A 26,949-nucleotide genomic window follows, 5' to 3' on the forward strand; every position below is an offset into this window, starting at 1 on the left:
TCCTCTACATTGGGGAGACCAAGCGCAGACTGGGTGACCGCTTTGCGGAACATCTCCGCTCAGTCCGCAAGCAGGACCCTGAGCTTCCGGTTGCTTGCCATTTCAACACTCCCCCCTGCTCTCATGCTCACATCTCTGTCCTGGGATTGCTGCAGTGTTCCAGTGAACATCAACGCAAGCTCGAGGAACAGCATCTCATCTACCGATTAGGCACACTACAGCCTGCCGGACTGAACATTGAGTTCAATAATTTCAGAGCATGACAGCCCCCCACTTTACTTTCATTTTTAGTCATTTTTAGTTATTTTTTCTTCCTTTTTTTTTGCATTCCTTTTTACATTTTTTGCATTTATTTCATTTCATCTTAGTTTGTTCAGTTTGCTTACCCACTGTTTTTTCAGGTTGTTTTTCTTCAGGTTTGCACTTGCTGATGTTCTATATTCAGTATATTCACACCTAATGCTTTGTCTTTCAAAACACCATTAACATATTGTTTGCCTTTGCTCCGTGACCTTTTGGTCAGCTATGTGGCCTGGTCCAATCTGCACCTTCTCCTTTGTTATCTCTTGCCCAACCCCCACCTCACTTGTTTATAATCTGTGACTTTTCTAATATTTGTCAGTTCCGAAGAAGGGTCACTGACCCGAAACGTTAACTCTGCTTCTCTTTCCACAGATGCTGCCAGACCTGCTGAGTGAATCCAGCATTTCTTGTTTTTGTTTCTGCTACTCCATATTGGCCATGCTTTCACTGGGGTTACTCTGTCGCCCCCTAGTTAATTCAAGATGCTTCAGCGCTCTCTCTTTGCATTCCTTCCAGAATATTCTTTCTCTTTCTCTGTCCTGTCTCTCCTGTTCCTTCTCCTGTCTTTTTCTTCATGTTCCTTCTGGAAGTCTCTTTCTTTCGCTTTACGTTCCTTCTGGAAGGCTCTCTCGTTCTCCCTCTCCTGCTTCCCACTTTCTCTTTCTCTTTCTTCTAATTCAAGTCTCCTCTGTTCTAATTGTATCGTTTCTAACAATACCCTGTTGGAGTCTACTTCTAACACTGTTTCTGCTTCTTCAGATTCAAGGGAAAAATGGTTGGCCACTAGCCTTAGGAATTCAGACTTCCTAGCCTTGCCACGTACAGTGATCCCACACTGCTCAGCCATTTTCCTCAACTCCTCCATAGACAGTGCTTTTAACTTATCCCAAGTTACTTCACCCTGGCTTGGGAAGCTACTAGCTTGAGTCGCAGACGTGTTATTATTCAAGCACACACAACCACAAGAAAACCTGTACTGAAATCTTGCTCTTTTTTGATTGGGAACAATTTGGCTTCCCACCTCCAATTTCTTCCATTTGTCTGTGGATCAATCGCGGATGCTAGCATCCAAATTTCTGTTACGACCAGGTGAGAAAGGAGTCTAGGGTTCCCACTCTACCTTCACCTGGTCTTACTGTAACAGGATTTAATTTTAAACACACTGTTTTTGGCTCCCCCTGGTGAATCCTTTTTCACTGCTTTCTAATTATAAGGCAAATAAACCAGCACAAACAGGTTTTCTTAGGTTTAAAGAAGAAAGGTTGAAATTTATTAAATTTAAACTCTAATTTGGTTAACGCCTATGGATACACGATGCACCCACGCTAGCATGCATACGCGATACACACATGCAGATAGAGACAGAAAAGAGCAGAAGAAAATATGGTGGAAAAATTTGAGGCAATCTCTGAAGAGGGTTTTTGTTACGGTTCTTTGAGCTCACTGTAGAGTCCTTGATTGTAGGAAGATCTTGCTCTTCGTTGGGGCCCAGTATTCTTCTTAAACCTTGTTTGCAGTAGGAGACCTTTTACTCTTGGGGTTCATGTACCTTCAGTGGATTTGGAGTTCTGTGAGAAAAAGAGGGAGAGCCAGAAAAGAGAGGTCTTCTTCAGTCCAGGAGCACACTGCAGTCTCTCAGTTCAAAGTTCTTCGAACAATTCAGAAAAAAACAGGTTGCCAAGTAGGCTAGTCACATGACCAGTTGGTCTGTTTGTGGATTCGGCCATCCCAGCAGTCATACTGAAATTTGAGCTCCCTCACCTTCAATGTCTGGTGCTCAAAGTCCATTGTGGATTAAATTGGATAAGGGAAGTAACCCCTTTGCCTCCCCAAACACGGTCTGTTAATATGCAAATATCTTTCCAGCCAAAGGCCTGGTGATTTTTTTAAACAAGTCCTTTCTTCACTTCAGCAACAGCTTTCAAATCAATGTTCATATGACAAAATTAATATGCCTCATTCTTGACAGGTCAAGGGTGGGGAGACAGTCACGCAGTAATGTTCTGTGCCATTCTGATATCAGTTAGTCCAACTTTATCAATCTGGTATTTGTCAGTCACATAGTAATATGACTCACATTCTGCTATTAGTCAGCCATGCATTAAAGGGTTGTGTTATCGTACAGTCAATCAGCCACACAAGCATAGGGCTGCAGCAGGTTGGAGAGAATTAGTCATGGAAGGCTACATCACAGTGAAACAATCAACCACACAGTAATAGGGCACTACTACCATGGGGACAGTCCATCATAATAATAGGGCTGCATTGTCACAGAATAGTAATTAATACAACACTAGAGCTACCCCATTGTGGGGTCGGTCAGTTAACACAGTTTTAGAAGTGCACCAGTTAGTCACAAAGTATTAAGAGTTGTGTCACCATGGGAACAGTGTGTCTCGTTATAATAGGGCTGCACTCACATGAAGATTACAAAATCAGAAGGGAAATTTTGTTCTCTGATCTCAGGAAAATGAGTAACTATCAAAAATGCTTCTGCAGATGAGCAGTCGAAGATCTTAGAATCTTACAGTGCAGAAGGAGGCCATTTGGCCCATTCTGCCTGTGCCAGCTCTTTGGAAGAGCGATCCAATGAGTCCCACACCAGTGTTCATTTCCCATAGCCCCTCTTATATCAGTTATTTGAGATTTGTCATCAGAGAGCTCTTTGAGACAGAAGAAAAGGTGCAAAAACAGTATGAGCTCAATACATATTTTTTTAACGAGTTCCCTGCCACTTCCCCTACGCACCCCCTCACCCCACCCCACCAATCCAGCATCCCCAATCATCATTGGCTGGCAGAATGATCTGTTTCTAGGGCTCCTCGTCAATGCTGCCTTTACATTGGCTGCTGGGTAGTGCACACGGATATGCCTAATGTCCCTGACTGACCTTTTATGGATTCAACTGTATAATGTTTGGTTAGGTTTGTAAATTTTATATGTATATGTGCAATTTATAAATATTGCAGTAAAATACTAAATTATTTGGAAATCTGCTTTATATTCTGAAGTCTAGGACTATATTATAGAACTTAAAGTAAAATAACTACACTGGCTAGGCGTCAATAGTTAGATGAGTAATTAACATTGCCTTTTACAGTGATTGCTTAGACAGCACCACTGGTGGTAAAATAGGTTATTTCTTCCTTATAGCACACAATAGCTATTATTTACAAGGCCGTTGTAAATTTAATTGGGAAACTTTCTAAAATGCAGCAGAACAAACTCTCTATTCATGGTTGCAGCCCCATCTCTCTTTGCAGCCTCATTAATTTACCATGCAGCCCTTTGGCTTTAATATTGACTAACAACTTCAGACCTTAACTATGGCTACCATTTTCTCTGTGACAGGAGGGTCTAGCAATGTGGGATGGGTGTTCCAGAAACAAGGGGGAAAATCAGGTTGGTGCTTGGGGTGGTGCCGCCATTCAAGTATTGTGCTGGTGAGATAATCTGCACCCACAATGTTAACCTTTTTTTTCTTTCTTCTAACAGGCTCCTGGACCACTGGAGTCCACTCCACTTTGCCAGTATTTTGGGCTTCACTTTCTCCTAGCCTATTCCCACTGTAACAGTCCCCTTATAGCTATTCATGCACTGTGTTATAGAGAGATACAGCACTGAAACAGGCCCTTTGGCCCACTGAGTCTGTGCCAACCAACAACCACCCATTTATACTAATCCTACATTAATCCCATATTCCCTACCACATCCCCACCATTCTCCTACCACCTACCTACACTAGGGGCAATTTACAATGGCCAATTTACCTATCAACCCGCAAGCTTTTGGCTGTGGGAGGAAACCAGAGCACCCAGTGGAAACCCACACGGTCATAGGGAGAACTTGCAAACTCTGCACAGACAGTACCCAGAACCGAACCCAGGTCGCTGGAGCTATGAGGCTGCGGTGCTAACCACTGCGCCACTGTGCCGCCCAGTCTCTTGTTATGGCTCCTATTGTCTCATCTTTCTGCCATTTAATCATCTTGTGCTCGCCACTTAATTACTTTACATGTTATTCTATTTATTTTCCTTCATGTGTGTTTGTTTTTTTCCCCCTCATCCTTCCCTTTGTTCTGTTCCTTTTTAAATGCTGTTCCTCAGTAATACCTTTCAGTTCTGAAAAGGGCCCATACTCAAATCATCTTGTCTCTTCTCCCCATGGATGCTGCCTGACCTTGGTCAGTGTTCTAACACTTAATTGTTTGCCTCAAGTGAAATGCTTCTTGTGCATCCTGGGTTATGAATTTATTTGGCTTGTCATCAATGGGAGGTTGAAAAGCAACCAACTGAGTAGAAATGGATAAGCTGACAACTGCAGTTTTAGCCCAGGGTTGTCCAGCTATGACAGGATGCCCACTCCGTGCCTCCTATTTGGTACATTAGATTCACTGTGTGCTCCTTTTTTTATTTATTTCATGGGATGTGGGCATCACTTGGCAAGAGCCAGCATTTGTTGCCCTTCTCTAATTGCCCTTTACAACTGAATGGCTTGCTAGGCCATTTCAGAGGGCAGTTAAGAATTAACCACATTGCTGTGGGTCTGGAGTCACGTGTAGACCAGACCAGGTAAGGACAGTAGATTTCCTTCCCTAAAGGACATTAGTGAACCGGATGGGGTTTTACAACAATCGATGATAGTTTCATGGCACCATGACTGAGACTAGCTTTCCTTATTCCAGAGTCAGGCCAGCAGCGAATTGGAGGACCAGCTGAGATCTGCGTCAAGCGTCACTGAGTTGATGAATATCTTCTACCCAGAATACAGGAAGATCCATGAATGTCTGCAGAAGAAAATCCACATAGTGCAGCGTGCGCTGACAGATGTTGAAGAAGAGGAGTGGAAGGAGGCAGCAGCGTTTACAATATTATGGAAAGCGGATGATTTAAAAAGTGAGGAACTCTAATGCTTCATTTCTTAAGTTAAGAGGTGAACAAGAAGCCTGAGCAAACTTTTCACATACCTCACACATTTATATAGTGCCTTTCATGACCTCAGGATCTCCCAGATGAGCTTTTCAGGCAATGGAATACTGTTGTAATATAGGGAAACAAAGCATCCATTTGTACATAACGAGATCCCACAAACTGCAATGTCGTAAGGACCATTTTAATTTTAGATTTTGGATGGGGATAAATATTGCCCAGGACACTAGGGAGAATCCCCTACTCTTCTTCAAAATATTGCCCTCGGATCTTTAGAACAGAGCCTCTGTTTAATGCTTCATCTGAAAGACAACATCTCCCAACAGTGGAATTTCATGATAAACTATTACATTTTTGTGTCCAGAAGCAAAAAAGATAGGCCAAAATGGAACTGTTAGAGTAGATAGAGGGAAACATTTCCCACTGGTTGGGATACGTAGCCTCAAAATTAGAGTCGAGCCTTTCAGGATTGAAGTTCGGAAACACTTCTACACAATAGGGTGGTAGAAGTTTGGAACTCTGTCCTGCAGATGGCAATCGAAGCTGGGTCAATTGTTAATTTAAAATCTGAGATTGATAGATTTCTGTTAACCAAAGTTGTTAAGAGTTATGGACCAAAGGAGTTATGGAGTTAGTTTGTCGGTCAGCTATGATCTCGTTGAATGGCGGAACAGGTTCAAGGAGCTAAATGGCCAACTCCTGTTCCGATGCTGCACAGTATTAGTGCTTCTACACATTGTGAAATTGAATGCTCATGTCCTTCCGTACCCTCTCAGTTCACCACACAGCAGGCTTAGTAACAGGCTATGCTGGCAAAGGCAGCAAAACACAGATTGTATTCTCTGAAATCATCAGCTAAGACACGTTACGATTGTCTAGTAGATGGACGAAAATGACAACCAGCTAACAGCTGCATCCAGAGCACCTCTCCATCCTTTCAGATGGGAAATGGTGCCTGCTGTCAAGACTGACATAAAAATAAAAATAAATTTAAATAGTGGGAATGCAGTAGCTTAAAATAAATTCTGTTTGAGATGAGACCCGTACACTTGACTAATCGTAATGAATGTGTTAAATTATAGAGCTGATAAATGCACACTGGAAGTCTTTCAAACAAAAACAACAACTTGTATTTATATAGAAGCTTCAAGGTGCTTCACAGAGGTGTAGTTAGACAAAATATGTCATGAAATAACAAGATTAGCAATTTGGAAAGAAATTTTAAAACCCGATTAAAGCGTAACTAGGCAGGACATTTTTTTTTAAAAATAGCCTTTTCCCTTCTCCAGGTGCACAAAATATCTAACTCAGTACAAACTATCTGCTGTTGTAAATATCCTTTTATTTAAATGCATGTTTCATAATAAGCAACTAATAACTAAACCAAATCGTTTGACAGATATTGAACTTGAATGGGAAAAGACTCAGTGTAAGCCTAGAGAAGTGTGCTTGGATGTGGGGAAAGAGCTTGGGACTGCAACAAACAAGTTCTACAAACCTCCCTGTGTGTCTGTCCACAGATGTGGAGGCTGCTGCAATAGTGAGGGACTACAGTGTGTAAACGTCAGTACTTCGTATGTGAGTAAGACGGTAAGTAACTCTTCCTATCATTTGGCTTTGAAATCTCGTGTAGCTTGGCTTGCCTGTCTGAAATGTTTGTTTGTTGTCGGCCTGCAAGGGACAGAGCAGCCAAATCAGCAGTGCCAGGCACCATCAATTGCATACATGCTGAGATTCTGATCTCACTCAAGCGATACGTGAGGAGGTATTTAGTGTCATGTAACAGGAGGCACCATCTTCCAGATCTAGTGTTCCAGTTTGAGGCGCCACCATTGAAGCCTGGGAGCAAGGTGCTGGACAACCTTTTTCACTGTGGATGTCCCACGGTGTGAGGAGTCAATGAGAAATAGAGAAGAAAAATCTCTTACAAAGAAGTGGGTAGCTCTACTCTCGCCCCTAAAAGTGAGAACAAAACATGAAATGGCTAATTTTGACTGCGAGCGATTAGTACAAAACAGGCGATATCAGCTTTCCATTACTCATCTCTCTAGATTTTAATTTCCATTAACTTCAATGGAGAGAGATGTGACAACGGGCGACTGAATCGATATAACTCATTTCACACTGTTGCTCAAACTCAAAATTATCCCCAAAAACGTGAAAAAAAGCAGACTAATAGTGTAAGAGGTGTCATCTCCTCAATCCCCTCTCCTCAGCTCAGCAAATCGTGCAATTTCTTTCTCTCTCCAAGACTGTGTGTTTCTCATCATTATCTTCTGTCCCTCCTGTTGCCCTGCAGTCCATGTCACCGTCGTAATTATTTCATTTTTTGGCCTCCTGCTGTTATATTTATTTTGTTGGCCTTCTCCATGGGCAGCTGTACCGCCCTCCATATGCCTATGCAGATATTCCGCTGATTGTGTTTATTTTTTTGAGCCTCTAGTCCCAAATGTAACTTATTTTTCGGGGGTCCTCCCCACCCCCCACCCCCCCCCAATTCTGATTTTGTTTTTTCGCCATCTACTCTGCAGCTACTGCTAGGCCTCTGGCTTTTGTGGCCTTGCTGCGTTTCTCTCCAGTCCGCTCCCATCCTGCACCCATTCCTGGGAATTCCAACCTACTCAATGCTGGGATCCTGGATATTGCATTTTTTTTTAGCCTTTCCAGTGTGCTTGACCTACAGCTACAGAATGTTTGCACTTGTTGGGTAAGCGATTGGAAGGCAGATGAGGGAGGAGAGAGTTCGACCTGTGAGAGAGGGGCAGACATATGCAGCTGGCAGGAAGCATTCAAAAACCTAAACATTGAGATCGAGGGAACACAAGAGACATAAGTTAAAAATAGGCATGAAGCAGACAAATGCAGATGAAATGTAGGAAAGAGAGATTATGAGACAGACGCTGCACAGACTTTTTGTTGCAAAGAAATACAATTATCATACACACAGACAAAGATCAACATCGGAGATACAGGGCAGCGGGGGAGAATGAAAAACAGCTAGAATAAGACAAACAAATCAAAGTGGTGGCAACATAGAGAACATGGCAGAAAGAAATGGCAACATAGAAAGACATGGGAGATGCAGATTAGAGCAAAGAAAGAGAGACATAAGAGGGAGTCAAATATCAGAGCTAAGGATTTTTTGTATTCTTTCATGGGATGTGGGCATTGCTTGGCAAGAGCCAGCATTTGTTGCCCATTCCTAAATGTCCTTTACACCTGAGTGGCTCGCTAGGCCAGTTCAGGGGGCAGTTAAGAGTCAACCATATTGCTGTGGGTCTGAAGTCACATGTAGACCAGACCAGGTAAGGATGGAAGGTTTCCTTCCCTAAAGGACATTAGTGAACCAGATAGGTTTTTTACAATAAGCAATGATAGTTTTGTGGCACCCTTACTGAGACTAGCATTCAATTGCAGATTTTTTAAAAATTAATTTAGTGATTGAATTGAATTAATATTCCACCAGCTACCATGGTGGGCTTGAACCCATGCCTCTAGAAAATTAGCCTGGACCTCTGGATTACTAGCCCACTACGCCATTTGTGCATGACACAAATCACAGACAGATCATGGGGAGAAAGGAAATTTGGGAGCAAAGAAAGACATGCCAGGAGAGTGAGAAAGACAGCAGGACAGAGAGAAAACCAAATGTCAAAGCAAAGATCAGGGGTGTATAGAACTCAGCAGGGACAATGCCACAGGAGATTGACAGCATTTACAATAAGTGTCTTCACTTTGTACCAAAGCAAACACTATTGTCTTGCTAAGCACTCAGTGTTACTTAACTATTTTCTGGGTTAATTTTGGTTCCATCATTATAGAAGGAGTTTGTGTTTTATTTCTCTAGTTGATGGAGATCACACTACAACAAGTCAGACTCTCCAAGCCAGTCACAATCAGCTTCATCAATCACACTGCCTGCACCTGTCAGCCCAAGCGAGACACCTTCGGACGGTCCCACTCGATTATCAGGCGTTCTTTTCACATTTCCCAAACGGGGTAAGGATTCATGCAATCTCATCCTGTCAGGGTCAAGCATCAATAATTCAGGTTCTGAAGATGATAACTTGTGCACTCCAGACAGTAACAGCTCAGGTGGTTGCAAGAGCATCATAACTGGTGGGAGTATAGCTCAAATCATGCCATGCCCTTCAAAGGCATCAACTTGTGTGTATGAGGGAAATTAATGTGTTGGGGGGGGGGGGGGGGCGGTGGGGGGATGTTAGGGGGAGGAAGGGGAGTGTGAAATCTCATCCTTAGCCATTTTTGGTTTCTGGTGCCAGGTGACATTGGACATAGCAACAAACAGCAGACTCCTGTACCAGAATCACATGATAAAGACTAGGGAGGGGGAATAGTTAAAAGGCGAGCGGGAGAATTACCCACTGGCCTCCTTCCCCAATTTTAAATTAAAGGTGCCAAGGACACCCACCAGCAGCAGGAGGAATTCTTCTTTAAATATGCAGATCATGATCGATCACATCATCAGGTACGCTTGGCCTATTGTGCCTCAGTCTGCTTTCTGAAAGAACTATCCATTTCGTCCCATTCACTTGCATTTTCACTCAGTTATTTTCCTTTTTTCAAATATTTCTTGACTTCCCTTTTAAAAGCTATTATGAATTCTGCTTTCACCATTACTTCTGTGAGGCCAGAATTTTTTTTCTAAATCTCCCTTTGTTCTTTTGGTCATGATCTTAACAGTTATTTAGTTACTGATGCACCAATCGGTTTGGTTAGTTTTACCCAATTCACTTCATCAAATTTTCTCAGAATTTCCATGCACTCATTCGCTCTCCTGTAAAACTTCTTTATTTCTGAAAAGAACCCCAGTTCCTCGACTGGGTCTAAAAGGGTTAGGTTATGAGGATATGTTACATAGACTAGGCTTGTGTTTTCTTGAATATACAAGATTAAGGGGTGATCTGATTGAAGTGTTTAAGGTGGTTAAAGAATTTGATAGATAAGATAGCAAGAAACTATTTCCTCTGGTGGGAGAGTCAATTAGACTAATTAGGACAATTAGAGCTAAGCCATTCAAAGAGGATGTCAGAAAGCACTTCTTCACACAAAGGGTAGTGGAAATCTGGAACTCTCTCTTTCAAAAGGCTGCTGGTATTAGGTCAACTGAAAAGATCACAACTGAGAGTGATAGATTTTTGTTAGGCAAGGGTCAAGGGGCTGAATGGTCTACTGTGTTGCTATATTACGATGTTCTCATCTCTCCTCATAACAAAGCTTCTCATCCTTGGTATGACCTATTCTGGTTGAATCTATTCTACACCTTTTCTAAACATTAACATTCTTCCTACAGTAAAGATGTCTGACATTAATATAGAATTTCTTCCTATTGAACATTGAGAAGATCTAAACTACTGTTTTCTGCACCTGCCAAAAAACTCCATCACACCTTTTCCATTGAATCCATCTCTTCTCTTAATGCTCACCTCAGGTTGAATGAGACTGCACACATCCTTGGTCTTCTGCTAAATCCAGAGCCGGGTTCCAAATCCCACATCCTATCCACTCCCAAAACAGCTTATTTCTACCTCTGGCTCATTGCTCACCTCTTCCTGCTGCTGCCAAAACCATTATCCATATCTCCACCATCTCGAGACTTGATTTCACTAATACTTTCTTTGATGGCCTTCCAATCTCTACTCTTTGAATCCCTTCAGTCTGGTTTCTGCCTTAGCCACAGCACTGAAACTGCATTGATCAAAGTCACCAGTGGGATTACAAATCATCAAAACCTCCATTGCAATAACCTGCCCACTTGCCCATCATCCCCTTCCCCATTGGCCTACATTAGTTATTTGTGCCCCACTGAATTTAATTATCCTTGTCTACAAATCCCTGCACAGCCTCACCCTCTGCAACCTTCTCCAATCTTACATCCTTACCCCATCCTCCAGTCTGATAATGGCTTCCATTACATCCATCTGCTCTACCTTCAGTGTCTGAACCTTTAACTACCTCAACCTTGTTCATCAGGATCTCGCTATCCAAAAACTCTCTCTATATCACTTTTGTAAACCATCACAAATTACATTACTTTGACTAAGGTTTTAGTCAAGGCTCCTAGCCCTTCAGCAAAGGCTTGATACCTGCTCCTTTTCTCCTCTGCAAATCCTCTTGGGATGTTTTGCCTATGTCCAAAGTGCCATCTAATTGCAAGTTGTTGCTACAAAAGTACATTTGAGTACTTCGCTAACATTTTGCTCCCAGTGGGAATTCTCATCTGCCAAGTGTGTACATTGATAAGTATGATCTCACGGCACAGAGTTTTCACTCTCACCATGTGAAGCTCCATGTTGGAGTGAAAGCTTCAAAAATTATTTTTATTGACTCTACAGTTTCCTTTCAATGAAGACCAGTTTTGTTCGGCACTCGGCAGAGGCTAGCTAATGGTGAACTCTTTTAGTTAGTCCCAATGGACAGATGTCTGTGTACTCCTAAACTACCAGATTTTGGTACAGTTTCGACAGGATTACCATTCTAAGCTTTATATATTTTTTTCATTTAAAGGATGTGGGTTGAAAGCAATTTAGATATCATGAACAACATCAATTTGTAATAGTGGACATTTGAATGTCTGATTTGATCCATTACTGATTTTTAAAAAAAGTTCTTTCCTGAAAAACTGAACTGATTATTTTCTTATTGGAATGGTTAGTAGTGTGAATGTTAAGTTCTCAACCTTAGATATGTTCCATGCAACCAGTTAATAGAACCACGTCTTAGCAGCCCCTCAAAATCCATTTGCTGCAATAAAGTCAGATACATTAAAGTAATGGGAACTGGCTGAGGACATTCCATTCAAATGAAACCTGTATCCAATTCACATTTCTGTTACACTCCGTGTTTTCACTAAAACATATAAAGGGTTATTTTAACTTGGCCTGTCCGACAGGAGACTGACAGGACTGGATTGGCTGTCTGTTTTACAGCCCATCTGATCCTGTCAGTATCACGCCAAGTGCATCAGGTTAAATAGTAAGGGGTATATGAAAAATTAAACAAAGTTACTGATTGGTGGGTTTTCCAAAAAGTTAATTGTAAGTGCATTGCTTAGTATGGCAGTAAACTGTATTGAGCTCGCCCTCCCTGTGCTTGCTAACTTACATTGGCTCTCAGTTAAGCAACACCTTGATTTTAAAATTGTCAATCTTGTTTTCAAATTCCTCCGAGGCTTGGCCCCTTCCTATACCTGCAGTCGCCTTTAGCCCAACAACCCTCCGAGATATCTGTACTCATCTAATTCTGGCCTCTTGAGCATCCCCAATTTTAATTGCTCCACCATTGGTGACCATACCTTCAGATGCCTGGGCCGTAAGCTTTGAAATATCATTCTTAAACCTCTCTGCCTCGCTTTCCTCCTTTCAGCCACTCCTTAAAGCCTACCTCTTTGATTAAGCTTTTGGCCATCTGCCTATATATCTCCTTATGTGGCTTGGTGTCAAATTTTGCTTGGTAACACTCCTGGAAAGTTTTATTACATTAAAGAAGCTATCTAAGTATAGGTTGCTGTTGTTGAATTAGCTGATCTTATTCAGCATGGTGGTGAAGATCTACAATTTGTTTCAGCATTTCGGGGCTTAAAATAGTAATTAACCAGGGTTCGTGCTCCAGCCTGTTGTCCAATGACATCTGCTGTAAGGAGTATTTGTGGAGTTTGGGGAAGGACAAGATCAAGTTTGGTTGCAATGTAACCAGTGCTGAATAGTTAACCAATTCCACCTAGAAGGACAAGGGCAGCAGACGTGTGGGAACACCACCACCTGAAAGTTCCCCTCCAAGCCACACACCATCCTGACTTGGAACTATATCGCCGTTCCTTCACTGTCGCTGGGTTAAAATCCTGGAACTCCTTCCCTAACAGCACTGTGGGTGTACCTGCACCAAATGGACTGCAGTGGTTCAGGAAGGCAGCTCACCACCATCTTCTCAAGGGCAATTAGAGATGGGCAACAAATGCTGGCTTTGCCAGTGACCCTCACATCCCATCAACAAATAAAAAAACATATATTCCTGGCCTAGTTCCACATATGAAGAATACTGCTTGAGTAAGTTCTCTGCCAGTGCTTGGGGAACTGTACTCCTGCAAAGGGACAGAATGTAACCTCCCCTTAATTGACTGCAATAACTTTTGTTGCAGTTAGCAAATATAAAAGACATCAGATATTTACTAGATGGACCTTACAGCTAATTTCCAAATGTTTCTCCCCATAGGTGTGTGACAAAGAACAAAACATGTCCGCATGGTCTCACCTGGGATCCCCATTACTGCAGATGTGTCACCGAGCACAAGGTCTTCAGCTTAGTTGCCGGCAATTCAGAACCAGGTTACCAATTCACTTTTCTCCCCCTGCAATGTTTGGTAAAGATTCGTTCAGAAGGCATTTCTAAGGATACTTTTACATTGCTTCTTCTTTGGCCTCCTTATCTCGAGAGACAATGGGTAAGCGCCTGGAGGTGGTCAGTGGTGTGTGGAGCAGCTCCTGGAGTGGCTATAAAGGCCAATTCTAGAGTGACAGGCTCTTCCACAGGTGCTGCATTGCTAGAGCATAGCCAAGAGAGGAAATTCCAAGCTCACTCTGTTAGCTGTGTTCCATAGTGTAAATAAGCCCAGCTTCCTTAACCCAACTGACCCATTAAAATGGGAGATGACGATTTTGTCTTCAGGGAAGAGAGCCAGTGTTAGTTATGCAAACATGGGGGGGAGGGTGCGTGGGGGCACAAAATGGATGCCAGAAAATCAGCCACCCGTTATTTCAAGGAAAGGAAAATTTGTGTGGCATGTGCACTAATCTGCAATTGCTCATTCTGTGTACCCTCCAAAGTTAAATATCACCTCAGGGAGTCGGTCCTGCATGTTAGCTGTTTTGTAGCCATTGTGTAAAAGTGGAGCCCATTTGGACCTATGGAGACAGACTCCACAGTTTCAGTGTAAAAATTGGGAGAGCAGCACATTGATATCATTCTTCTGAAACCAAATGAAGTTATACAACACTGCAAAAAATGGATAGTGCTACATTACCCGGTTACCTTCCAGCAGACTTTTTAAAATTTGCAGCACTGATTAAAAAGAAAATTCAGATCAGCAGAATATTGTTTATGATGTAAATTACAATTATGCTACAAACAGCTTCCTCTAGAGTATCCTTGCAATTTATACTGTAGCCTCAAAATAGTTGCAGTAATAATAGTCACATTAAAATTAAGCAATGAGTTGGAAAGACTATTGAAATATACACACTGTTTGCTGACACTGTTATAATTTATATGATTCAGTGAGGGAGACACTTTGTAGGCCTGGTGCAGAATTATTGGAAATTGAAAAGACCAGTAGAAGAAACTAACTAGTGAAATGCCTTTCTACTTAAATTCTGTTTACTCAGCTTAATATATAAACCTATGGCCGGAATTTGACTGAGCTCCCGATATCGAGCTCTGTGGCGGGGGTGGGTGGGGGGGTTGCGGGGGTTGGTGCAGAAGATCATTCCGACAGTGGCCCACCATGGAGTGCTGGGCCCGATCTTCCCGGCAGTGGTCGCACGCTCCCCCCGTCCCCTGCCACTGGACGATGGGATCTGGCTTTACATATTTAAATAAAGGCAATGTATACATTTAAATACCATTCACTATGATCTTACCTTCTTCCTGAGATCTTCTGAGTGGCGGCTGGCCCTCACGTGCCTTCAATTTCCCGTCCAAGGAAAACAGGCGCCACCGAGGTGGGGAAGGGGGGATCTGATGATTTTTAGTGCTGTTTGTGGTGAGGGGCGTGGTGGGAGAAAAGGCATCATATGTAAATTACTAGTGTAGGGGAGGGTGGGAAGGGGTGACCTCTGCACTTTGATTAGTTTGGGGGTTGGGGGAAGGTCAAGTGTTGCAGGTAAGTGTTTTGGGGGGGGGTGGGGAGAGGGCTAATATTGCATTTGTTACGCGGGAGGAAGGGGTGATAGTCTTTTTCTGTGGTGGGGGTGGTGGTTAGGACTTTAAAAATTTAAATGAGCCAGCAGGATTGGCTGCCGTTTAAAAATGGCACCAGTGCCTGCGCACAGGCAGCTGACGTGATTACTGGCGTCGCAGAGCTCTATGTGTGAGGTGCTGTCTAATAGAACGCTATGATGTGGGTACCTGACTACGTTGATCTTGAGTTGCCAAACTTAACCCCATTTCACCAGGTAGAATCACTGAACAGAAGTGAGAGGAGAAACAGAAAAGGACTAGTCAGGCTTTGGGCTTTTCCTGCATACAGACCCATCTGTCAGGTCAAGGAGGGTGTTTTTAAAAAGCTGGGAGCAAAATATTATCTGCCCCCTTATGGATTGGTTGGAAGAGGAAAGTGAAAGAGGAAAGAAAAATAAAATTGAAATAGATGAAGCTAAAAGAAAATAATTTAAAATGGTGGTTGTCATAATATTGGATGTTGCTGATATTTCTTCTACATTCTTGCCAGAGGATAGCGAAAGCAGGATGGATGACTTTTGTCGGCCCTACATGGTATTCGATGAAGACACGTGCAGTTGCGAGTGCATGAATAAGCTTTCTACATCAAGCTGTGGCCCTAACAAAGAATTTGACGAGAATACCTGCAAATGTGTTTGCAGCAACACACAGCACAATGGCTTTTGTGAACCACAGAAGGAATGGGATGCGGATTCCTGCGAGTGTGTGTGCAGGAAGAATTGCCCAAAGAATCAACCCTTGAACAGCAATAAATGCACCTGTGAATGCACAGAGTCAGTATCTTCATGCTTTCGCAAAGGGAAGAAATTTGATCCACAGAGATGCAGGTGACCAAAGTTTAACACACTATTTCTTCATTATCACATTAGTTCTAATCTGTACAATTTTCTTTGAAATTATAATATATTTATGGAGCAGGGAAAGCAGTGGATTTTGGGTCGATTGACATCTTTAAAACAGAAGTTGAATGGTTTTATCTTAAGATGGGGCACTGACTGGGATGGGAGAGAGGTGGCAGGGGGGAAGGAAGTTGAGGGGAGGAATCCTTCAGCCGTGCCAAGCTTTTTTGTTGAGACAGGGTAGGAGACAGTCAGAGAATCTCAATGTTGTGTGCATTCCACAAAGGCCGGTTTCCTTATGGCAACAGATGCTCAAAGAGTTTGATCCTGCACACCTGCTTCTTGCACTTGTACATAACGTTTGGAACACCAGAGATGAAACTGGTGTCAATTCTGATGGATGCTGTCATCTTGCCAGTCCTACCTCTTTCAGTAACATCAGGACTGAAGAGGGAAACACAAGGCACACCAACCCAGTCTGGTGGAAATGCCAGCATACAGCAAATGGGTCAAAGACCAGAGGGACCCACTCACATTCCTGTTTTTCCATAATTTGGTGAGATTATGTTCTAATCAATGTGGATTTTCTGGTTTATGGAGTTCAATATAATGGGGGAGAAATGAGCTGTTAATGGTGGGTGAGAAATCTCTTAATGAAGCAAGCTTAGTGGCCAGATTGATGACCTCTCACTCCAAACTTTATTAATGAAACAATCATCACATTTTAAAAATATATTTATATTTTGCTTCCCTACCATGCTCCTTACCATTCTCTGACTAAGTTCTGAGTGTCACTGTTTTACAAATTTCAGGTCTGGTGCAGATACCATCTCAGATTCAGTGGCATTGGTCACTGCTATAAGTGAATCCCACATCTCTTATGTTGCAGATTTTATTGACTGGTACTGCCCAGAATCTACTTATACAGCTTAATCCAGGGGTTGTAACAATGTGCACCAGTTGACATACAAGCTGGATATTTGTGGAATCTTGCTGTGCACAAATTGGCTGCTGTACTTATCTACAAAACAAATGACTAGTGATTGGCTATAAAATGCTTTGAGGACAGGGAAAGCACTACATTAATGCACATTTGTTTGTACAGTAAACTCTCACGGTCTCCCAAGTGCACTTCTCAAAAATATTGAAAGCCAGACTTAAATATTCTGATAGTACAAGGTAGATAATTAATCAAGAAGGTTTATTCTGTAGAATGCACAAAACAGAATAACTAATGATTCCTGACTCTTAAAAATGCTTCTCACAACACAAAAGACATTAAACAACAGCAAACAGCAGAACGATAATTCATTTTTCGTTTTAATTCCTTTTGAGTCTGCTCTAACTTGTGTTACGACCGAGGTGGGAGGAATGCACTGTTTTTTCTAGTTCCACTTCTCCACAGGTCACAACATATATTTAAACGTTTACCCAGTTACTGATATGGTCAATCATAGACTCTACTCTTTATCCCAGAATAAAATACACCAACCAGGTTTCTTTAATAAATAACAAAATTATCAGTTTATTATAAAACAAGACTTAATCAGTAACAAAGCAAAGCATTAACACACAGATTGAAATATGAAAGTTTCCTTGAACCTCAACCCCTCACACACACATACACAATATATCGAAAAAGAGAGATTTTCTCTTTCGAGTTTTTTTACAGAAAAAAAATGACAAAAAGAATACTTTGGCCAAATACTTGCTAATCTTTGAAGAAAAAATAAGATATGGAAAGATGTCAGTTGATTTGGCTTTTGGTTTGGCATCCCAAATACGCATAGATGGCTGTCGCTGGGATCTTGCAAGAACAGTTCTTTTCTGGTGACGTTGAGAATCAGTTTGGTAGCTTTCCAGGAGAAACGCGACATCAATTTCTCTATTACTTACACTCACTTCTAAGAGCTTCTCAAAGAGATCAAAAAGCTGGCAGGCTTTTCAAAGAGATGGAAAAAGGCTGAGCTGGGGTTTTGTCCTTGGCAGGTTGAGTTTTTTAAACTCCTTTCAAAACATTGTCCAAACCCGAACTGACTGTCCAAAGGAAAACCAAAAGCAATATTTCAAGAATTAAGCCTCCTGACCCCTATAAATCGTGACCTGTCACTTCTCTGTAAACATTTTCTCCAAATCAAAAAGCCCCTGCTGGCTATTTATCTGAAGTTTGGTGACTTCCAGTAAGGGTTGTTTACAAACCAAGTCCGAAAGATCTTCCGATGATCCCAGTGAAAAATAATCCATGGAATCCTTGTCGGTTTTCCCAAATAAACAATGTCAGTAATTCTAAAATACGATTCCTCAAAAAAAAACTTAACAAAAAAATATAGAAGCGCTGTCATTACACTTGGAAAAGCAACTTGATACATCTTAATTTAAGATAGACTGCTCTCTCACACAATCTTTGTTAGCCCCAACTGAACATAGGTTTTTCTCTCCTTTTTGTTAAATTCTGACCTCAGGGATTTACCAGACCCCTCTAGCTGTGCTCAAATGGATCAAGTCAGCTCAACCAGAATAAAAAAAAAAAAGATTTGCATTTATATAACACCTTCCACGACCACCATAAGTTTCAAATTACTTTACAGCCAAGGAAGTACTTTTGAAGTGTAGGGACTGTTATAATGTAGGAAATGCAACAGCCAAACTGCATACAGAAAGCTCCCCAAAACAGCAATGTGATAGTGACCAGATTATCTGTTTTTATGATGCTGATTGAGGGATAAATATTGGCCAGGACACCGGGAATAGCTCCCTTGCACTTCTTTGAAAAAGTGCCATAGGATCTTTTACGTGCACCTGAGAGGGCAGATGGGGTCTCGGTTTAACATCTCATTTGAAAGATGATATCTCCAACCTCCACTAGCATGTCAACCTTGATTTGTGTGCTCAAGTCCTGTCATGGGACTTAACCCCCAACCTTCTGACTCAGAGGCGCAAGTGCTACCAACTGAGCCACAAGCTAACAAGTGTGAACAATCACTGAAATGTCCAAACTAAAGTACCGTGATTCATAAATCTCAACTGAATCCCAACCTACATCTCAGTCCCACTGTCCTGTGAAATGAACCTCTCAAGAGCTAGCTTCAACTCAATGTAGCATTTTTAAGATACCTTAAATTACAATGAATCACCGGCCCCCCACCCCGGATCCGGCTGTCGCACCATTTCAGCAGTTAGAAAATTTAAAATATGACCATCACTCATTAAGGGAGATAAATTTTGGTGTATGTCACCATTTAATTGCATTGCCTCCCAAGCTTTTCTCAATGTTGACAGCATACCAAAGACAGTTGTGTTACACATTATGGAACTTGCAGTTTCTCACGAGTCTTGGGGATAATGGTCTTCTGGTCTTTGCACTTCACCTCTACTTGGTACATCTGGCCTAGCACAGCCCAGATCTTGAAAAGGTGCCCTCGCAGAAGTGCTTAGAAGCCCTAAATTCTTCTGTATGATGCATATTCTCAAGTAAATTTCAAAGTCAAACAAATTAAAAAATGCAGCACGAGAACGATAGCTGATTTGCAAGCATGCATTTGCAGTGTCTTGCATTCATATATCCATCCAGATCTGGATACTCCAGATCATTTAGCTGCACATATGAACATACGAATTAGGAGCAGGAGTAGGCCCCTCGAGCCCGCTCCACCATTCAATAAGATCATGGCTGATCTGATTGTAACCTCAACTCCACATTCCCGCCTACCCCCGATAACCTTTCCCCCCCATTTGCTTATTAAGAATCTATCTACTTCTGTATCAAAAATATTCAAAGACTCTGCTTCCACCGCGTTTTGAAGAAGAGAGTTCCGAAGACTCACGACCCTCTGAGAGAAAAAAATTCTCCTCATCTCTGTCTTAAATGGGAGACCCCTGATTTTTAAACAGTGACCCCCTAGTTCTAGATTCTCCCAGAAGACGAAACATCCTTTCCACATCCACCCTGTCAAGACCCCTCAGAATCTTATATGTTTCAATCAAGTTGCCTCTTATTCTTCTAAACTCCAGCAGATACAAGCCCAGTTTGTCCAACCTTACCTCATCAGACAACCTGCCCATTCCATGTATTAGCCGAGTAAGCCTTCTCTGAAATGCTTTCAATGCATTTACATCCTTCCTTAAATAAGGAGATCAATACCGTACACAGTACTCCCCATGTGGTCTCACCAATGCCCTGTATAGCTGAAGCATAACCTCCCTACTTTTGTATTCAATTCCCCTGGCAATAAATGATAACATTCTATTAACTTTCCTAATTGTTTGCTGTACCTGCATACTAACCTTTTGCGATTCATGCACTAGGACACCCAGATCCCTCTGCATCTCAGAGCTCGGCAATCTCTCACCATTTAGATAATATGCTTCTTTTTATTCTTCCTGCCAAAATGGACACATTTTCCCACATTATACTCCAATTGCCAGATCTTTGCCCACTCACTTAACCAATCTATATCCCTTTGTAGCCTCCTTATGTCCTCTTCACAACTTACTTTCCTACCTATCTTTGTGTCATCAGCAAATTTAGCAACCATACTTTCGGTCCCTTCATCCAAGTCATTTATATAAATTGTAAAACATTGAGGTCCCAGAACTGATACCTGTGGCACACCACCTGTTACACCTTGCCGACCAGAAAATGACCCATTTATGCCTACTCTCTGTTTCCCGTTAGCTAGCCAATCTTCTATCCGTGCTAAAATGTTACCCCCTACTCCATGAGCTTTTATTTTCCGTTATAACCTTTGATGTGGCGCCTTATCAAATGCCTTCTGGAAAACTAAATACAGTACAGCCATCGGTTCACCTTTATCCAGAGCACATGTTGCTTCTTCAAAGAACTCCAATAAATTGGTTAAATATGATCTCCCTTTCACAAAACCATGTTGACACTGCCTGTTTACCTTGAATTTTTCTAAGTGCCCTGCTATAATGTCCTTAATAATAGCTTCTAACATTTTCCCTATGACAGATGTTAAGTTAACTGGCCTGTACTTTCCTGCTTTGTGTCTCCCTCCCTTTTTGAATAAAGGAGTTACATTCGCTGTTTTCCAATCAAATGGAACCTTCCCCAAATCCAGGGAACTTTGGAAAATCAAAACCAATGCATCAACTATCTCACTAGCCACTTCTTTTAAGACTGTAGGATAAGGTCCATCAGGACCTGGGGACTTGTCAGCCCGCAGCTCCAACAATGTGCTCAGTATCACTTCCCTTGCGATTGTAATTTTCTTCAGTTCCTCCCTTCCTTCCATTTCCTGATTTACAGCTATTTCTGGGATGTTACATGTATCCTCTATGGCGAAGCCCGATGCAAAATATCTACTCAAATCATCTCCTTGCTTTGCCTTATTAATGCCCCAGACTCACTTTCTATAGGACCAATGCTCACTTTGTTAACTTTTTTTCTTTTTAAAATATCTATAGAAACTCTTACTATCTGTCTTTATATTTCTCACCAGCTTTCTCTCACACTGTAAATTTTCCACTCATTAATCTTTTAGTTGTTCTTTGCTGCTTTTTATATTCTGTCCAATCTTCTAACCTGCCACCTATCTTTGCACAGTTACATGCTTTTTAAAAAAAGTTTGATACTATCTTTAACTTTAGTTAACCACGGATAGTGGGTCTCACCCTTGGAATTTTTCTTTATCGTTAGAATACATCTATTCTGTGTATTCTGAAATATCCCCTTAAATGTCTGCCACTGCATCTCTATTGACCTATCCTTTAACGTACTTTGCCAGTTCACTTTTACTATCTCTGCTTTCATGCCCTCATAATTGCCCTTATTTAAGTTTAAAATACTAGTCTTACTCACTCTTCTTTCCCTCAAACTGAATGTCAAATGGATATTTTGATCACTGCTGCCTAGGGGCGCCTTCACTATGAGGTCATCAGTTAATCCTATCTCGTTGCACAATACCAGGTCTAGTATAGCCTGCTCTCTGCATGGCTCCAAAAAGTGCTGTTCTAATAAACTATCCCAAAAACATTCTATGAACTCCTCATCTAGGCTACCTTTGCCCATCTGATTTTTCCAATCTATGTGTAGATTAAAATCCCCCATGATTATCGCCGTACCTTTCTGACAAGCACCCACTATTTCTTCCTTTATACCCCGTCCTACCATGTGGTTACTGTTTGGGGCCTCTACACCAATTCGTCAAATGGCTTTTTGCCTTCACCATTTCTTATTTTGACATAAACCGCTTCTACATCTTGGTTTCCTTAACTTAGGTCATCCCTCTCTATTGTGCTAATAGAACAAAGAACAGTACAGCACAGGAACAGGCCATTCGGCCCTCCAAGCCTGTGCCGATCTTGATGCCTGCCTAAACTAACACCTTCTGCACTTCCGGGGACCGTATCCCTCTATTCCCATCCTATTCATGCATTTGTCAAGATGCCTCTTAAACGTCGCTATCGTATCTGCTTCCACCACCTCCCCTGGCAGCAAGTTCCAGGCACTCACCACCCTCTGTGTTAAGAACTTGCCTCGCACATCCCCTCTAAACTTTGCCCCTCTCACCTTAAACCTATGTCCCCTAATAACTGACTCTTCCACCCTGGGAAAAAGCTTCTGACTATCCACTCTGTCCATGCCGCTCGTAACTTTGTAAACCTCTATCATGTCGCCCCTCCACCTCCGTCATTCCAGTGAAAACAATACGAGTTTATCCAATCTCTCCTCATAGCTAATGCCCTCCAGACCAGGCACCATCCTGGTAAACCTCTTCTGTACCCTCTCCAAAGCCTCCATGTCCTTCTAAACAACTGACAAATTCTTTGAAGTCAATTAGAGAATCTGCATTTTCATCTAACAGTCGAAATGTCGTCTGGGCTAGGATATCAGTAAGTGCACCCCATGTCCAGGGACTCAGAAGACAGAAGAGACTGCTGAACTGGAAACTACTTATTTTGTATTGTTCCAAGTATGGGAGGCTGGGATCATGATGCAGTGCTGAACTGTTTCCATTCCAGTAACAACTTAAAAGATGCTCTCTCTTAAATAGGTCATAGAGGTCTCCAAGACCTTCAGTACTGAATGAAACATCTGGTAGTGTGGCGACCAGAATTGCACGCAATATTCTAAGTGTGGCCTAACTAAAGTTCTGTACAGCTGCAGCATGATTTGCCAATTTTTATACTCTATGCCCCGACCGATGAAGGCAAGCATGCCATATGCCTTCTTGACTACCTTATCCACCTGCGTTGCCACTTTCAGTGACCTGTGGACCTGTATGCCCAGATCTCTCTGCCTGTCAATACTCCTAAGGGTTCTGCCATTTACTGTATACTTCCCACCTGCATTAGACCTTCCAAAATGCATTAGACCTTCCAAAATGCATTACCTCACATTTGTCCGGATTAAACTCCATCTGCCATTTCACCGCCCAAGTCTCCAACCGATCTATATCCTGCTGTATCCTCTGACAATCCTCATCACTATCCACAACGCCTCCAACCTTTGTGTCCGCAAACTTACATATCAGACCAGCTACATTTTCCTCCAAATCATTTATATATACTACAAACAGCAAAGGTCCCAGCACTGATCCCTGCGGAACACCACTAGTCACATCCCTCCATTCAGAAAAGCACCCTTCCACTGCTACTCTCTGTCTTCTATGACTGAGCCAGTTCTATATCCATCTTGCCAGCTCACCTCTGATCCCGTGTGACTTCACCTTTTGTACCAGTCTGCCATGAGGGACCTTGTCAAAGGCTTTACTGAAGTCCATATAGATAACATCCACTGCCATTCCTTCATCAATCATCTTTGTCACTTCCTCAAAAAACTCAATCAAATTAGTGAGACACGACCCCCCCTTCACAAAACCATGCTGCCTCTCGCTAATAAGTTTGTTTGTTTCCAAATGGGAGTAAATCCTGTCCTGAAGAATCCTCTCTAATAATTTCCCTACCACTGATGTAAGGCTCACCGGCCTATAATTTCCTGGATTATCCTTGCTACCCTTCTTAAACAAAGGAACCACATTGGCTATTCTCCAGTCCTCTGGGACCTCACCTGTAGCCAATGAGGGTGCAAAGATTTCTGTCAAGGCCCCAGCAATTTCTTCCCTTGCCTCCCTCAGTATTCTGGGGTAGATCCCATCAGGCTCTGAGGACCTATCTACCTTAATGCTTTGCAAGACACCCAACACCTCCTTCTTTTTAAATAATGAGATGACTGAGACTATCTACACTCCCTTTTCTCGGATCATCATCCACCAAGTCCTTCTCTTTGGTAAATACTGATGCAAAGTACTCATTTAGTACCTCGCCCATTTCTTCTGGCTCCCCACGTAGATTCCCTTCTCTGTCCTTGATTGGGCCAACCCTTTCCCTAGTTACCCTCTTGCTCTTTACATACGTATAAAAAGCCTTGGAATTTTCCTTAATCCTGTTTGCCAATGACTTTTCATGACCCCTTTTAGCCCTCCTGATTCCTTGCTTAAGTTCCTTCCTACTGTCTTTATATTCCTCAAGGGATTCGTCTGTTCCTAGCCTTCCAGCCCTTACAAATGCTTCCTTTTTCTTTTTGACTAGGCTCACAATATCCTGCGTTATCCAAGCTTCCCGAAACTTGCCAAACTTATCCTTCTTCCTCACAGGAACATGCTGGTCCTGGATTCTAATCAACTGACGTTTGAAAGACTCCCACGTCAGATGTTGATTTACCCTCAAACAGCCGCCCCCAATCTAAATTCTTCAGTTCCTGCCTAATATTGTTATAATTAGCCTTCCCCCAATTTAGCACCTTCACCCGAGGACTACTCTTATCCTTATCCACAAGTACCTTAAAACTTACGGAATTATGGTTACTGTTCCCGAAATGCTCCCCTACTGAAACTTCGACCACCTGGCCGGGCTCATTCCCCAATACCAGGTTCAGTACAGCCCCATCCCTAGTTGGACTATCTACATATTGTTTCAAGAAGCCCTCTTGGATGCTCCTTACAAATTCTGCCCCATCCAAGCCCCTAGCACTAAGTGAGTCCCAGTTAATATAGGGGAAGTTAAAATCACCCACCACTACAACCCTGTTACTTTTACATCTTTCCAAAATCTGTCTACATATCTGCTCCTCTACCTCCCGCTGGCTGTTGGGAGGCCTGTAGTAAACCCCCAACATCGTGACTGCACCCTTCCTGTTCCTGAGCTCCACCTATATCGCCTCGCAGCACGACCCCTCCGAGGTGTCCTCCCGCAATACAGCTGTGATATTCTCCTTTACAAGTAATACCATCATTATTAACAGAGTCACCCCTCCACCTTTCCCTAGCTTCCTGTCCTTCCTAAATGTTATGTACCCTTCAATATTCAGCTCCCTATCTATGCCATCCTGCAGCCATGTCTCTGTGATGGCTATCAGATCATACTTATTTATTTCTATTTGCACTATCAGTTCATCTGTTTTCTTTCGCATGTTATGTGCATTCAAATACAGAGTCCTTAGTTTTGTTATTTTATTATTTTTGTAACCTCCAGCCTTTTCTGCTGATTTAGTCTTCGATTTGTAATCACTGTCCCTTCCTGTCATGGTCAATACATCTTTTGCCAGATGAATACCTTTCTCTTTTGCCTTGTCTCTACTCTTTGATTTACGACATCTTCCCAAATTTGATCGCTTGCCGCCACTATTTTGTTTAAAATCCTCTCTACTTCCCTAGTTATGCGACTCGCTAGAACACAGGTCCCAGCACAGTTCAGGTGTAGACCATCCCAACGGTACAGCCTCCACTTTCCCCAGTACTGGTGCCAGTGCCCCACGAACTGGAACCCAATTCTGTGACACTAGTCTTTGAACCACGCATTCATTTCTCTAATCTTATTTGCCCTACTCCAATTTGCACGTGGCTCAGGTAATAATCCAGAGATACAGATACAAGGATACTCTATCGTGGAATCTAATGAGTCAGCTGTATTTCTATGAGGTCACTTAGTGCAGCCGTGCAATACTGTCATGGGATCAGTCAAACAGACAATAGGTATGCATACTAGAGATGTCAGTTCAACCATTTATACCAAAGCAACATGGCACTCATTACAAAATAAAATTATAGACAATAATTCTAATGAAACTTATTTTCCAAATGAGGGATAATTAATGATAGAGAATAATCCAGAAAAGCAGCATAACTGGAGCAGGCATAATCTATGGTCATATCTTCAGATTTATTTTAAATAGTATCAGATTTAACTTGGGACTAAAAATATTTGATCCCAACAATATTCATCCAGAGATTGACCTGAAAACACAAGTTCCTCCTGTCAATGACTTGTATAAAACATAATTTTTTTTTCTTTCCTTCCTTCTGTAAAACAAAACAGGTGCTACAGGTTGCCTTGCAGAACTCAAGTGAAGCAGTGCCAGTCAGGCTTTTATTTCAGTCATTATGTCTGCAGCTGCCTTCCATTATACATGAAGGAATACCAAACTGAAGAGTGATATACAAACTGCTTTCTTCTTTGTCTTGCTTCATCAAGGAAGAACTTAACTTCTCGGCCTGCAGCACTTACAAAAGTACTTTTCTATTGGGATTCTACACAATCTAGTAGGTATGCTGGGCACTGAAAACATACAGGATATACCAGTGAGATGACCCAGAGAAAGTGGGTTATGGTTTCTTACATGTTTCGCTCATTTTTTATAACACTCAAGGATTGAAGCCATTGGTGTGATTCCCAATGTCATGATCACAGCAGAATATTGTAAACAACTCCCCAGATAGGTTTGTGTGTGTGTTTCTATTAAGTTACTATTACTTCATGGTACAATCAGACTGATTCACTTGTGGGGGGAAAAATGGAATAGCATTGACTAGATTTGAGTGTAGGATGTATTGTTTTGCACAAAGCAATGCTTTTATTGACACTGGGAGATTTATGCTACTGGA

The 26,949-nt window shown here is 42.0% G+C and overlaps 1 protein-coding gene across 1 annotated transcript in view; it reads left to right on the plus strand.

Annotated features, from left to right (window-relative positions):
- Positions 1 to 26,501, plus strand: part of LOC137375649 (vascular endothelial growth factor C-like) — a 75,079-nt gene extending 48,578 nt beyond the window's left edge. The window contains exons 2-7 of the mRNA XM_068043033.1: positions 4,988 to 5,198; positions 6,631 to 6,821; positions 9,079 to 9,230; positions 13,464 to 13,576; positions 15,697 to 16,033; positions 26,384 to 26,501. Of these exons, the coding sequence (XP_067899134.1) occupies positions 4,988 to 5,198; positions 6,631 to 6,821; positions 9,079 to 9,230; positions 13,464 to 13,576; positions 15,697 to 16,033; positions 26,384 to 26,501 (1,122 nt within the window). The remainder of the gene's footprint in view (positions 1 to 4,987; positions 5,199 to 6,630; positions 6,822 to 9,078; positions 9,231 to 13,463; positions 13,577 to 15,696; positions 16,034 to 26,383) is intronic.
- Positions 26,502 to 26,949: the final 448 nt, after the last annotated feature.

This window comes from Heterodontus francisci, chromosome 12 (genome assembly GCF_036365525.1).
Source record: "Heterodontus francisci isolate sHetFra1 chromosome 12, sHetFra1.hap1, whole genome shotgun sequence".
Classification (NCBI taxonomy): domain Eukaryota; kingdom Metazoa; phylum Chordata; class Chondrichthyes; order Heterodontiformes; family Heterodontidae; genus Heterodontus; species Heterodontus francisci.